Source organism: Garra rufa, chromosome 5 (genome assembly GCF_049309525.1).
Source record: "Garra rufa chromosome 5, GarRuf1.0, whole genome shotgun sequence".
Classification (NCBI taxonomy): Eukaryota; Metazoa; Chordata; class Actinopteri; order Cypriniformes; family Cyprinidae; genus Garra; species Garra rufa.
Genome location: NC_133365.1, coordinates 39,605,830 through 39,621,125, shown reverse-complemented (window position 1 = coordinate 39,621,125; position 15,296 = coordinate 39,605,830). Strand labels below are relative to the sequence as shown.

Here is a 15,296-nt window from a genome sequence, read left to right as displayed (position 1 = left end):
CTGGCCTGTGACTGTAATGAGTAGACTGTGTACTATTAGCAGTCCTGTTTGTGCCTTCCTAAAATGTAGATTTGGGTAATGCGAACTCATGCGAACATTTACCCGCTAGTGTTTATTCCCATCTCAGCTCTTCCTCCTTTAGTCTTGACCTCCTGGTTTCCCATAAGAGGAACCGTATGCTGTGTCCTTGCTGGATAGCCTGAGTTAACAGAGGCAGTAGAGTGATCTATTCATTTAATGGCCCTGTCAAGTGACACCTGTGCTGCGTCCTCTCCTGTCTGAAGTGCTAATGAACTGAGAATCTGTGCGTATATATGTGTGTATGTGTGTATATATGTGTGTGTGTGTGTGTGTGGTTCATCTTAGCGGTTCATCCTCATCCTGTTTGAGGAAAATGCTTCTAAAGAAGAGTTTACACCGGCCGCTTCTGTTGAAACATTAAGCCTGACATAGTCACGCAATCACATCAACAATATTGAATCTTGACCTTCTTTGTAGCACAGCATTAGGCAAGACTTTCTGAACCACAGGACACAACACACTCGGGTCAAACAATGGGGACTGCACTCCTGGGGGTCATGTCAAGCATTTGATAAATATTTCTCTATTAACAGCCTCCCATTGTCATCTTTTGCCCTTTGTGTAGCAAGGCAATCCATCAGAGTGCACTGGGAGTGAGTGCATAGCTCCCATGGGTTATTACCAGGCTATCATTGAGCTGTATTTAAGACCCAATACTCCCTTGTGCTGAGGCAGCTCTTTACACAATGCTGCAGAGGCACAAACAAGCAGCAGTGACTAACACTGCACTTTCACATTACGAGCAGAACAGTAAACAGACAGAGGACCTTATTTGTGTTAATAGCTTGAACTAATAGGGAACAAAACTGTCAGTAGTGTAGAAAGCTAATGCCAAAGATTAGTTGCTCAAGTGAAAGTGCAGTTCTTTTTGTTTTAATAAATACCAACCAAATAAAACATTGGTGAATGTTTACAAATAGCAGAAATATGTATATTTGTGTTTTTCTCACCAGTTTTTCATGAAGTGCTCATGTTACTAAGATTGTAAGAAATGTAAATAAAAAAGAAGGGAGGGACATCAACACATCTATAAATGTAATCAAGTATCATTTATTACACAAAATAAGACTTTGTTAAATGGATAGCGCTGCCATCACAACATAGTACTCTTATTTGAATTCTTTTCCCCTCTCCACTTTCATCCCCAACTTGCCAAGTCAGCTACAATAGAAAATATATCACATCTTTCCGTTTTATTCTTTGATCTGTACAAGTACAAAATAAACGCCAAATCATAAGGAACAAGGTAGCTGTTGACCAAGTCATGCTCATCTGTTCTCCAATGAAGAGAATGAGTTGCACAGATCTAATGCACAAAAGAAAGTGACGTTGAAAGAAAGATTTTATGTCTGAGAGACAATGTTGTAGTCTGTTGTTACAAAGTGTATGATGGGAGCAACCATATTCATACTGTGAAAATTGCTGCTCCTTTGTGAAAATGATAAAGCATGAATTTTGGCGACAAATGTCCCATAGAAAACAAAAAGTCAAGCGCTCAAGTGAAAAATAAATACACACTTTTGGTAAATTGAAAAGAAAAGAAAAAGAAAATGGATCAGATAAAATAAATTGAGTTCCGGCATTCTCATTAGCTCTCCACCTTAAAGTTCATGAGGGTTCCCTAAAATCCTAATTGAATTTTGGAGTGACCATTAATTAAAGTAACAGTTCTCCAAAGCAGATGAGATTTTATTCCTCATTGCGAATATAGCTTTCCCATGTTTTTTGCTTCATTCTTTTTAGGGGAATCCTGCATGTTCCTGTGCTTTCCAGCGAGCTCATGCCAATAACTTTACATAGTCCAATGTCTTTTTATCACTGGTACCCAAGAGCAGAAGCTGAGCCCAGTCTCTGGCCGTATAGAGCATAGGGAGAATAGTAGGGCGCTGTGGCTGGGAGAGAGTGCATAGGAAGGGATGGAGCTCCTGGCAAGTGTGCCTTTCCGTAGGGGTGATACCGTGCCAAACCTAGGCCTGGTGACCCACGCAGGGAGAGGGAACTGGGAAGCGCTCCTGGGCTGCTGGGAGGAGGCAGGTGGAGGTGGCAGGAAGCGGCAGAGGAGACAGATGAAGGGTAGCCGGAGAGCAGCTTCCCATCCACACCTGGCAGAGCCGTGTGCGTACGCAAATGGGCCAAAAGTTCCTCTGAGGTGGCGAAGCGTTTGTCACACGGGCCACCCACTGAGACCCAGTTACAGGCATGAGGGAGCGTTTCATTGGGCAGCATGAAACCGTAAGTATACAGAGGATGGGACAGAGATGAGGTGGCGCTAGAGGACAGAGAACTGGGGTGGAGGGAGTGGAGGTGATGGGTGGGATACATAAGCGGGAAGCCAGTCTTTAGGGCAGATGATGGGTCGTGAACGCAGGAAGAGCAGTTGCTGCCCCCAAGGTGGGGTGCATTGGGGTAGGTGAGGCAGTATGGGTCCCTGCACAAACCCTGCATGAAAGAGGGAGGTGAGGCCCCTGTGAGAGGGCTGGAGCTGGGATGCTTTCCTGGAACACCCATCCCGGCGCCAACTAAACTAGATTTAGAAGGATCCAACCCAGGCACAAACTGAGAAGGATAGCCAGCATAGGCCCCGACAATGGAGCCGTGGTAGCCCATGGTGGAGGATGGGAGGGGAAAAACCGAGTGGCCCGGTTTGAAGGGAGACACCGGGGCGATGTGCCCTGCGCCCAGGCTGGGTTGAGGGGGTTGGGGGTCAGCCTTACTGTCAGGTTGAGGGCTGCTGGAGGAACTGGCACTGCTGGAGTTCACACTAGCACGTGCGTGACTGGAGTTGGCGATCTGTGCAACGTCCAGACTTCCAGATTTACTGTGCTCTGAATCTTTTTTCCCATTGCGATCGCCCCCACTGCCGCTGTCGTTCCCCGGGTCTGAACCCGCAGCTTTGGAGTCCATGTGAGAGGTCTGTATATGTGTTGGTTTCTGTGATAGGGGAGACTGAGACTGCCGGTGTGTGTGCGACTGTCCTGATGACTGCTGAGAAGGAGAGCTGGCCCGTGGAGAGGGGGCATGCGGAGGTAAAGAGGGGCACGTCACAGCTGCAGAACCGCTATTTGGCACTCTGAACCCCGCTTTATCTGCCGAGCTGTTGATCCCAGTGCCATCCTTCCGGCATTCTGATCCAGTTTTAGAGTAAGGCTTAAAGCTGGACTTGTCATCTAGGTTCTGATGCTCCGCAGGCTTCAGGCTGGAGCTGGTTGAGCGACTGTCCTTGTCTCCATGGCTGCTAGAGGACAGGGATCCCAGTTTAGAGGAGGGAGGAGGATCTGGTTTACCAATCTGTGAGCAGGTCTGGGCCAGCAATGCTAGAGGACTCTTTTTAGCATCCAGCTATGGGGATAAAAAAGATATTTTCAGTTAGTTTCTTATTTTTCTTCTCATGGATTGGCAAAAATGACAGTTGCAACAGTGGTCTTAATTTTTCTCAAAACATTAGTCATTTTGTTTACATTATCATAAAATTAGATTTATGATTTAAAACATTAGGTGGAATAAATTGTTGTTATACTTTTTACAACACCTATACACAAAGTACAATGTGCTGTGTTTTATTAAGTATTTTAAAACACTGCACAGTGTGCTTGATGGATATCTTTATTTTGGTATAAAAAAATGTTAGATAAGCTGGTATAAACGGTGGCTTCAAAAATGTTAGTAAAAACGCACGTCAGTAGTAATCAGGAAATGTGAAACCTTAAAATGCTGCCAGATAGTGGAGCACGGCCTCATCCTAATCCGGACTATACGTTCAAATCGCATTCAGAATTGTTAGGCGAATTCCGAATTAAATAATTAATACGAGACGCGCAAGATAAAACTGTAATGCTGACAAATTATATTAAATGTATATTAAAAACAAGTGCACACGAGACATGTCTACTAAATGAAACTAACACCCTTTCCTTTAATAGAAACGCACAAACTCGGACAACCTAGTAGCTTTTCTGAGTAAAAACATTTTTTTTTTATTGAAAGTAGTAAGAAACAGATGCATTAGAAAGGAGTAACTCGTACCTCGATGCTCACTGGCGCGGAGCTGAGCGGCTGGAGATACTCTGGGTGAAGTATGTGACTTGTGTGAGCGGTCAACATTTTGAGAATCCGTATAGGCAGCCTTTTTTCCTGACGCGCGGGATCACGGTACGGCAGTAAAGCGATCGAGTCGGTCTGAGGTCTTAAACAGGTGGGCGAACTATTGTTGTTAATGTAACGACTTTTAAGGGTCTGCTGGTTCCGTGAACTGACTGCAAATCCAGGAGGCAGTTCGCTCATCTGGATCGGGGCGGATCAGAGACCTGTCGAGGGCAGCGACGGGGCGGGTGTCCTTCAGTTTTCATTTAGAGATATCCAGTGTTTTCAACAAACAGCCAAACGACATTATATCCTCGTCTACTTGCAGTTAAATATCCCGTTGAGGCATCAGCTCTGTCTGTAGTCCAGAGAAAGAAAGCTCTTATAGTCTCTACGATGAGCGTACACTCCGTCTCCACATCGTTCCGTCACCGAATCAGTGTTGCCTTAATAAACCCCAAAATGATCGCGAGTCCTTTACGCGCAAACGACGACTTGTAAGAGAAACTAGAGGAGTCAAGTATACTTGTCGTAAAATAAAAAGAAAGAAACTACAGAGTAGAACCACTGGTAAATATCGCGTCAAATAATGGCATTCCGTTGGTCCGTGTGCGCTCCGGTGTGTGCACTACACCCTCCGTACGCATATACACTCTGCTCGTACTGAAGATCTGAGGGAGAACTTCAAAGCGCTCAGCCGCCGTCCAATCGCCTGCATCTGCATTAGTAATAAGTGGGTTGGCACAACAGAGGCGGAGACTGTCCTCCTCGCTCCGGACCCGCTGGCCAAGTGCTTGCTCGTTGTTTGTCAAAACATGCAAGACTGACATGCCGTTTTACCATTTATTTTATAACTTGTGTAGTTTTGTAAATAGTAGTTATTTGTATAGTCAATTTTCTATAACCAGTAATCCAGAATGACTAGTTTTAATAGTAGCTTATTTGTATTTACTATTTATTGTAGTATTTAGTAACTAATTAGATTAGACTTTACACTACTAATTAATTCCTTGTCACTAGTCACTCCAAATATCTTTCTTATTCTGTTGTTTTGTTGTAAAAATGGCCTTTTAGCCACTGAATTCTTTGTGGATCCATGGTGATATTGGCTCATTTATAAATACGTTTTAATTTAGTAAATGCATTCTAATACACTGCCAGTCAAAAGATTTTTAATGTTTTTAAAGAATTCTCTTCTGCTCGCCACGCCTGGATTTATTTGATCCAAAATACAGCAAAAGCAGTAATATTGTGAAATATTTTTACTATTTAAAATAACTGCTTTCTGTTTGAATATATTTTAAAATGTAATTTATTCCTGTGATCAAAGTTAAATTTTCAGCATCATTACTCCAGTCTTCAGTGTCCACTTGATCCTTCAGAAATCATTCTAATGTGCAAGTATGCTTTAAATTGATCAAAAGTAATTATAAAGACATTTATAATCTTACAAAAGATTTTTATTTCAGATAAATGCTTTTCTTCTGAACTTTCTATTCATCAAAGAAACCTGAACAAATTCTACTTGGCTGTTTTCAACATTAATTCTAATAAATGTTTTTTGAGCAGCAAATGTGACTGGAATAATGATGCTAAAATTCAGGTTTGAAATCACTGGAATAAATTACATTTTAAAATATGTTCAAATAGACAAGTTATTTTAAATAGTAAAAATAATTCAAATTTTTTACTGTTTTTCGCTCTACTTTGTATCTAGTAAATGCAGGCTTGGTGAGCAGAAGAGACTTGTTTAAAAAACAGTAAAAATCTTTTGACTGGTAGTGTAAGCTGGAATTTATATTAGTAAGTATTGGAATAGTCATTGTTGGGTTACTAGTATTAAATATGCGTCACGCATTCTAGTTAGTTTTAAAGAATAAATATTGAAACACCTTGTGTACAAAGATATTATCACTAAGATTCATCATTAGGTTGACAGTGTTTTAAACATTGCTACTAGTTATTAATAAGTAAACTCATTCAGATGTGTTTATACATGTCATTAAAAATGAAATACATACTAATATAATTTGTCTTTGCATAAGGTCTAAAATTTTGTTAAAATTATATGGTCTAAAATGTATTTTTCACTTAAACACATAATTCAAAATGAATTCTGCGGATGTTTTACAACCTTAACTGCAGAGGGTTGTATTAGAAGGAAAAGCTGAGAATGTGGTAGCAGTTTCTTTTTTTAGATCAAATAAGTCAAATGATACTGAGCAATACATTCATACATAATAACAGCACATGCCTATGTGAGCGCCTCCAGTTCTGGAATGTTAATAACTTTATTACATTATCCCATGTTACTTTGCCATTGAAGTAATTTAGCTAACTTAATTATGCAATGAATTGGCTTAATCATTGAAAAATGAAGCCTGACAGAGGCTATTACGGGGAGACTGTGCTAATTCGTGTCTAAGTAACTTTGAAGTTCAGTATATTTAATGGCTTTGATTGTTCGTAAGTGCTTATGCCCGGCATTATTAAACCTCAGACATTGAACCGAGTTGTATTACATTATTTTGGCAAGCGTGTTTCCGAAGCAATCTTGCGCCTATACACAAAATCATTTGTGACTTTGTATGCAATCAAATGTATGTATGTGTATGTAAAAGGCCTGTTTAAATTTCTTTAATCATGTATTGATCATGCGTCCTTAGAGGATAAGCCATATTTCAAACTGACAGGATAAAGTTGCCCCCGTTTAGCTATAAACATGTGGATGGCAGAGAATATTTATGTTACTCTGAATGGTAATACCTGTCAGGTGAGTCAGAGAAGAGAAAGGCCTGATCTCTGGAGCTGTTCTCGGGGTTAAAAACAAAGAGCACCTGGGAAGCTTCTTGAAAGGTGATGTTGCCTGCCTTAGTGTAATAAAAATGACAAAAAGACAGAATGCATGAACTGTTGACCTAGGGAAGGGAGGAGCCACAGGCAAACATGTGTTTGCAGGGCTTTGTCTCGCGTATCTGGGTGGCAGAGGTGAATATTCATTTAATAATGGTGTGCAGGGAGGAATGAAAGCCTCGGGACACTGCGTTTCAGAGGCAGAAAGAGTTTTAAGCTTGTCAGCAACCTGTCATTTTAGATCCCACATACAGCACGCACACAAACAGCCTCCCACACTTTCACAAGTACCTACAGACGATCAAAGTTGACTGGAGTGGCAAAGTATTAAACCGCTCTCAATCATACATAACAGCTTAGATTAGCAAGACAGAAATAACTGTTAAGTTAATTAAACTGTCACTCTGTCTCACAACACAGAGATCCATCTCATAATATAGTGTTTGTTAGGCTTTGAACCCGCATTGTCTTATTTATTCAGGAACTACACATTGTCGAGTCAACGTACGGGCGCATCTGCCATAGTTAAACAAGGATCTCTTTACCCGCGGCGTCTAAAGCCATTTAACGTCCTGCACGTGTGTGCTTGCACATGTGTGTGTTGTTGAGAGATAGCAGCGGTGGTTGTATGAAGTCACCTCTCCTTCTGTCAACAGCCCTGCTGTTTGCTTTGTCATTATTAGTGTCATCCATCACTTGCCACCTATACAGGAGTCTGTAATGCCCGTGCAAATCTGTAAAACTACAGGAACATTCAAATTCAGTGTCATTAAGTGACATGATGCGATCGCTTCCTTTGAACATATCGCTTGTCTTTGCCCCACACAAACAGATACTTCAGGTTATGACAGGTGTGGTCTAACCTGTCAACGAGCGTATTAATGTGGGTAGACGTTCAGTTTTTTTCTTTTTTCTGCTTTTACAGTCAATCCATCCCTGTTGCCACTCTCTAAAGTTTGGTCGAGATGTCTGGAATGTTTCCGTTTGTGTAGAAACGATGTTACACTAGTCAGAAACCCAGAATCACAGGGCGTAACCATTGTTATATTCTTAGGACTGCTAGGAAAATGAAGGATCGCTGCCTTCAAAAATGCAAAAAACATGAAACGCAAACCTAAAACCTCAAATCTTAGAATTCCAATGGCTTAGAATTAAGATGGATTGCCTTACAAAAAAATTTTCAGGATAAGTGAGTTTGGCAGGGGGCAAAGGTGTGGGTGGAATGGAGGGAGTTTAAAGGCACCCTAGAGGAGGAGGAAGGGAAAATAAAAAAAAGAGAGAGAAAGAGAGTGAGAGAAAGAACTGAGGGCGGGCTGGAACAACGGGGAACAGCTCCTTTCAAGTCTGGCCTTGAAGTGGGCTGCTAACAGCTGTTTTGACGTATAAATGACGGATGGTCATTTCCTGTTGTGGATTTTAAGGGGCAGGCCTCCCCTTTAAGAGGCCTGTCTGACCAATCCCTGTTAAGCCCGAAGGCGTTCGCCTATGCATGACTGTATCAAAGCACGGGGCTTTACCATAACTTTGACTAAACAAAGGGCTGAAAGCAGAGGCTAGACATCCTGCTTGACCGTAGCCCACTCACAGAAAAGATTACTGAAGTGCAGAAAACCTACTGGAATTTTATAGCAGGCCATCACTCATGGTAATGGATATGAAACGTGGAGACAAGCATGAGGAAAAAGATTAAAATAAGAAAAAAAAAAAAGTAATTTAATTAAAACTAAAATAGCATGTGTTTGCCGTTCTCAATTTACAATTTATATTTTTCTACTTGACTGTCACGGAACAGTTTGTCACTCTTTGGTACAGACTGAGAGACGGCAAAACCAAACAAACAAAAAGGATGCAAATCACTTGCATTTAATTACCTGTGACTGATTTATGAGGTGAGTGGTATGAAAAGGGAGCCCAGAGGCAGGGAGTCTGCTGCTCATGCCTGGTCTGTTCTCCAGAAATAATAATCCTGTGAAAAAAGAGGGACAGGACAGCTTTATGGAGTGTAGCTGACATGTGAGACCAACCCTGGAGAACTGTAAAACGTAGCACTCTCTTTCTCTCTTTGCTTTCACAAACCTCACCGTCCTTCAGAGTGATTGGGAGCTTTTTAGGATCAAATATTTAAAAGTGCGCTGTGAAACTCAGTGGGGTAACATTTGTGCGCGTGTGAAAGAGATGATAGAGAGAGCCTATCAAACACAGTCGAGGAAACGCAGCCAAAAAAAGAGTCGAGAATGAAGATTTATATAGTTCGGTGTGAATAGCACACACGCAGTGGGAACAAATGACAGAAAAGGCTCTTCCCAGAATCCTCTGAGAATGGGAGCTTCTCAGGTTGATTTAGTGACTCATCTCTGTGTTTTGGTGTAATCAGACTTGAACATCTCGGTCCTCTCTGATCCAAAGACGTGAGTGATGGTGTGATGACAGGATAAATATTTGTGTGAAACCACATGCACATGTGACGGAATGGAATAGCGTACAATAAGATGGATGAACGAGACTTGAGTAATAGTTATATACCCGGTTAAAGCTTATTTCCATTTTTTTTTAATGATATCTGTGACGTTAAGTGCTCTCACAGGCTTAATGGCTCGTCTCTCTTGTCGCCTCTGTGATCAAGGGCCTGGCAGATCTACTCATCTTCCTGTCTCACTGATTATCTCTGAGTGATTATGTACATGCCCTACAGTTAATGACAGATCTTTATTTAGCTTTCAAACATGTCATGTGCACCAAAACACACAAGCGCACACACACAATGAACTTAAATGCACCCTTCTCGCTCAAACAAAAGGTCCCATTGTCCTCCACATGGTGAAGTTATCAGGAGGGGTGGGAGAACTACCCGGCTACACACAGCAGAGCCACAAATCAGATTGCTCTATATTGTTGTGTGAAATCTAAGCAGACATCAAAAGGTGTTTTTATCTGTTGCTGGCCCAGAAAACGCTTGCGTGGAGCAACAGTCACTCCATTCACGAGGCTCATGACACCTTCCATTTTAGTAACGTATGGCGTGAGTGAAATCTCTCTGTTCCTTAGGCTAGTCTGATTCACTTTTTAGAGTTCACATCTATTCCCACATTTCATTTCTGAGTCACACTCACTGACACGCACAAATAATTAACTTTGTCACACAAAACAGACGTCAAAGTAAAAGATGATACTGACCTAGCCTGTATTAGTCTTGTCAATCAACTCACAGTTGACTGACAAGGCTCAAGCACTTGCCAGTAGATCTCTAAGCAGGTTATGTCATTGTGTCGCACATAATGAAAAGATGTAAACTTGCTGCCTGAACAATAACAGCTCAACAGCCCCGTTCTTGGCGGCTTGTAAAAACTGCAGTAAAAACACAGATGTTTTCCTTCATCACCTCCCTGGAGTCCTCCGTCAATTCTGAAAATAAGATTACATCATATATTCATATACATGATGGCGCATTCTCGTCATTACATAAGGCATCCTTTTTTCCACCATTATGAAAAGGCATATCATTCACGAACACATTTTTTAATGTATATATGGTAATATCATTTAAGTCGTTTTTTAAAATACATTACACCTTGGAACCAGATAAAACAGTTTTTCTTTCTTTAGACCCATTGCGCCCTAATCAGTATTCTTGTTTGTATTGCTGTATTATATTTAATAGCACAGGATTAGACTGAGATCTAAAGGTGTGAGGGAAAGCTCTGGCAGAGTGTCAGCTGTCAGTCATCACGGCCTGCGGTATGGAGGAGCGCCCTGCCGGTCACAGTGACTTTGATGTGATGAGAGATGGAGGCGCTCAATTAAAAGCCTATCAGTGTGTAAGTAAATCAACACCTATCAGCCTTGTCACTTCAAACAAACGTTTATTATACTGCTCCGCCCACCTCATTAATCTCGCACTGTTCGCCTGTCAAGACGAGGTCACAGCCGAGGAACACATAAGACAAACTGGATAAAGGAAACGGATCTTAAAACATTTGGTGTAACTTGAAATACTTAGATGCAGGCTAACTCATAAAATCAGGATATTATGATTATGATTTTTTTTAATGATGTCTTCTAGGGTGTGTAGTCATAATTATATTTATTATTATAGTGTTTTAACATTGCTACAGTATAATGGTTTTTAAATTAAAAATAAAAGAGAATTAAAGGGACAGTTCACATAAAAAACAAATCCTCTTGTTATTTACTCGCCCTCATGTTGTTCCTAATCTTGTAGGACCTTCGTTCATCTTCGGAACCCAAATCAAGGTATTTTTGATGGAATCCAAGAGCTTTCTGACGCTGCATAGACTGCAATGCAACTGACACATTCAAGGCCCAGAAAAGTAGTAAGGACACTGATAAAATAGTCCATGTGAATAACAAAAATAACTTTATTCAACACATGCATGTTTGGTACTGTTGTAAATGTGCGTCAAAGACTGACAAGGAAGAGAAGATATTGTTGAATAAAGTTGTTATTTTAGTTCTTAGCTTCATAAAATTACGGCTGAACCACTGATGTCACAAAGTATTTTAACAATGTCCTTACTACCTTTCTGGGCCTTGAACGTGTCAGTTGCATTGCTGTCTATTCAGGGTCAGAAAGCTCTCAGGTTTCATCAAAAATATCTAAATTTGTGTTCCGAAGATGAGCGAAAGTCTTACGGGTTTGGAACGACATGGAGTGAGTAATTAAAGAAGTTTAATTCTAGAACAAAAATGTACAGATAATGGACTCACCCCCTTGTCATCCAAGATGTTCATCTCTTTCTTCAGTCATAAAGAAATAATGTTTTTTGAGGAAAACTTTTTTCTCCATATAGTGGACTTCTATGGTGCCCCGAATTTGAACTTCCAAAATGTAATTGAAATGCAGCTTCAAATGATCCCAAAAGCGCTTGTAAATGATCCCAGCCAAGGAAGAAGGGTCTTATCTAGCTTTTTAAATTACAATTTATTTACTTTTTAACCTCCAACGCTCTTCTTGTCGTTCTCTGCCTGAACTGTTTTTTTTTTCCGGTTCAAGGCAGTTTGGGTACGTCAAAAACTCCCATCTTATTTTGTCCCTCAACTTCAAAAATCATTTCAAAATCATCCTACCTTGCTGCAAATGCAGCACCCTTAACAAAAAAGGTAAAACAATTTTTGAGAGAGATTTTGAAGTTGTGGGAGAAAATGAGATGGGAGTTTTTCGACAATCCCTAACTGTCTTAAACTGGAATAAACAGAGTTCAGGCAGAGCAAGACAAGACGAACATTTGAGGTTAAAAAGTATATAAAATGTAATGGAAAAAAAAGATCTGCATTTTGGACTACATTTTGGAGGTTAAAACTCGGGGCCACTATATGAAGAAAAATATTTTGAAATATTTTCCCTTAAAAAAACTATTTCTTTATGACTAAAGAAAGAAAGACATAAACATCTTGGATGATAAGGGGATAAGTACATTATCTGTTAATGAAAGAATTTTCATTTTTAGGTGAACTATCCCTTTAACTTTGTTTGGTTATAAAAATTGCTCTTGCGTTTTCTATCTTGTTCCTAATTGTAGTATGACTATTTAACTAAATAAATGCTCTAATATATGATAATATCGCACAGAGGAACAAGATCATGAAAAAGTCATTTATTCTCAAGGATTGTGCATACTCATTTCAGATGCTCTGTTAAGGGCACACTAACAATAGTGAAATATTGCTTTGGCTTACTCTTGCAGTATCGCTAGCATTAAAACTCTTTCCCTATCTTTCACTATCTTTTTGTGCAACACTAAATCACACATAGTAAAGAGCCAAATCAGCATCAAATGATGCTGTGCTAAAATTGTCACTGCTGTCTTCCCTGATTTCTTTTGCCGTTTAGTTTAGACACAATTCCCTTGGTTTTCCATGATTTCGTTTGATTTTGTTTTCCTGTAGAGAGCAAACTCAGGTTCATTCGCATTTTACTTTTCTGGTCCTGTCTGGATTTGTCTCCCGTGCCCAATGACCTGGCCAAGTTTGAGCCTTATAAAAGGTTATTAGTTGTCGAGAGAGAGAGAGAGAGAGAGCACAAGCTTCTTCCACAAAGCCTGCCAGAAGGTTACACTGCCTGCGTGCTATAAATTACCCTCGACAGGCCGCTAGAACCGGGGAGCTGGAGGAGAGGAAGAGGGGAGGGAAGAGGGTGAAGAAGTGGGTGCAGTTTTCTTTTCGGTCCCCACTTGATGAATGAGCCTCAGAACAAGGCAGAGAATACATCATATCACCTTTAATAGGTACACATTTCCACCACCATAACTCAGCGTTTAAAAATAGAGAAAAGCGATGAAATACGGTGCCGTATATTCCGGCCGTGACACTTTTACGAGTCCTCCCTGCAGTATAAAGGCATTGATTGCTATTTCAAAGTGCCGTGTCAGGCCCAATACTGAGTACAACCAGCTGCTACACCGAGACAGCGAGAGGTGGGGAAAGAGAGAGAGAATGAGTTATGACTGCTGAGATTTGGGTGATCTTTTCAGAGTCATCCGTAGCTGTAAATTTACAGTGTTTGTGCTCTGTGTTATTGAAACCAAACCCAGAGCTGCCTGTCAGTCATCCATTCTCCGAGCTGCTGGAGAGCATTCCTCTCCTGACAGAAACAGTCCCTCAGCGAAAGGTGAAAGAGAGCACAAATTACACATGAAACGACAAAAGGCTGGCGCTTGTGCTCTCTCTGTCTTCGTTTATGTCTCCCCCCGCCTTTGCGCTCTCTTTTTCTGTCTGTCTTCACACTCGCCTGTCTGAGGACTTGGAGAGTATGTGTCAAAATTAAATGCTTGTGACTTTACCCTGCCTGCCTTTACGCTAATTTTTAAAACCTTAAAGGGATAGTTCACTCAAAAATGAAAACTGTTATCATTTACTCACCCTCATGTCATTCCAAACCTGTTTGACTTTTTATATTTTTCTATGACTTTCCATAACATTCTTCAAAACATCGTCATATTTTGTGTTCCAAAGAAAAAAAAGTCATACTGGTTTGAAATGACATGATAATGGGTGAATTATGGTTCTTTTTGGGCCTTTCTGAACTTTTTTTAAATAAAGATTTTTATTTATAGAGTAAAGAGCAATAGTAAAGTCTGTAACACTTCCCATAAGGGCAACAGGAGGTCATAAAAATATTGTGGAGAACTATGAAATGGTCGAGTCTTTTCAAGTGTAAAATAGGTTCATGTGGTCATATTTCACTTGTTTAACAACACCCGAATAAATCATTTTTTCAGTTGTTGTTGGTATATCATAGGTCAAAGCAAATGTCAAAATATGGATGTCGTACAGTATATAGGCCATTCTACAGAATAGTCCAAAGTCAGAGTTGGAAATGTATTGGGAAAAAATTTATCTTTTTCCCAAAAAAAATTTGTATGCAAATTGTATAATATCCAAGGTACACATTTCTAGTTATTGTGCAGTTAATTCTCATATTGTATTTTCAGAAAGTTTTGGAATATTTGTCCCCTCCTCAAATTTGTCACTACTGAAACACAGTAATAATAATTTATTTAATTCAGAGGTAAATTTTTAACAATATTTCAAGTGTAATTTATGAGATTTGTTGTATTTTGAATCCATTTTTTCTTTGTAAAAGTCAAAATGTTAATCATACTAATTTCAAAGTTAAGGGTTCATTAGTTTCAGTATACACTGAACCAAAAACGACCAAAACATCTTTAATTCAGTATACTTTATTTTTTGACAAAACATCCTATGTTTTGGTAGTGACTGCTCATTTTCGGTAGTGACAGTAATGTTTCGGTAGTGACCACATCACATTAAAGAATTTTAACTTGCATATTAAAACACTACCAAAACATACAAAAAATTTGCACAACTGTACTAATATGTTGTTTATTTCCCCCAGATATGAGGATTATGTGTTCCCTTTTGCCACTAACGTAAGAATGATGACATGTTTCGGTCATGACTGTTTCGGTAGTGACAATATTGTAGGATAACACCCAAAATAACCAAACAATGACACAGTGACAATTTTAGATACTTTTGAACCTAGCTCAAGGATGCAAATCAGTACATGGTTAGCTAGCACAGTTCTGAAAAGTTGTACACGTATAAAAACTAAATGTAATGCAATAACTCTCCCGAAAATTTGCTTATTTGCAGAAAAAAGGTGCAATATATATATATATTTTTTTTTTATCAAAAATGTAGGGGTGTAGTTAAAATCAGTCTCAGCCAATGGACTAAAACATGAACTTTTCGGTAGTGACATAATAATGCGAGACCCTTTTTTACATAAAGTTTGATAATCT

The 15,296-nt window shown here is 39.9% G+C and overlaps 1 protein-coding gene across 1 annotated transcript; it reads right to left on the bottom strand.

Annotated features, from left to right (window-relative positions):
- Nucleotides 1-1,111: 1,111 nt before the first annotated feature.
- Nucleotides 1,112-4,798, bottom strand: znf703 (zinc finger protein 703). Its single transcript, XM_073840424.1, has 2 exons — nt 4,105-4,798; nt 1,112-3,420 (listed from the first exon to the last, which is right to left on the bottom strand). Exons 1-2 carry the CDS (start codon nt 4,360-4,362, stop codon nt 1,897-1,899), a joined length of 1,782 nt encoding a protein of 593 aa, XP_073696525.1. The 5' UTR covers nt 4,363-4,798; the 3' UTR covers nt 1,112-1,896.
- Nucleotides 4,799-15,296: the final 10,498 nt, after the last annotated feature.

Excerpts from the sequence above, each read along its gene's own strand:
- znf703 (XM_073840424.1), bottom strand. The coding sequence starts at position 4,362 with ATGAGCGAACTGCCTCCTGGATTTGCAGTCAGTTCACGGAACCAGCAG. Across the intron at positions 3,421-4,104 it reads CCGCGCCAGTGAGCATCGAG|CTGGATGCTAAAAAGAGTCC; the intron begins GTACGAGTTACT and ends TTATCCCCATAG.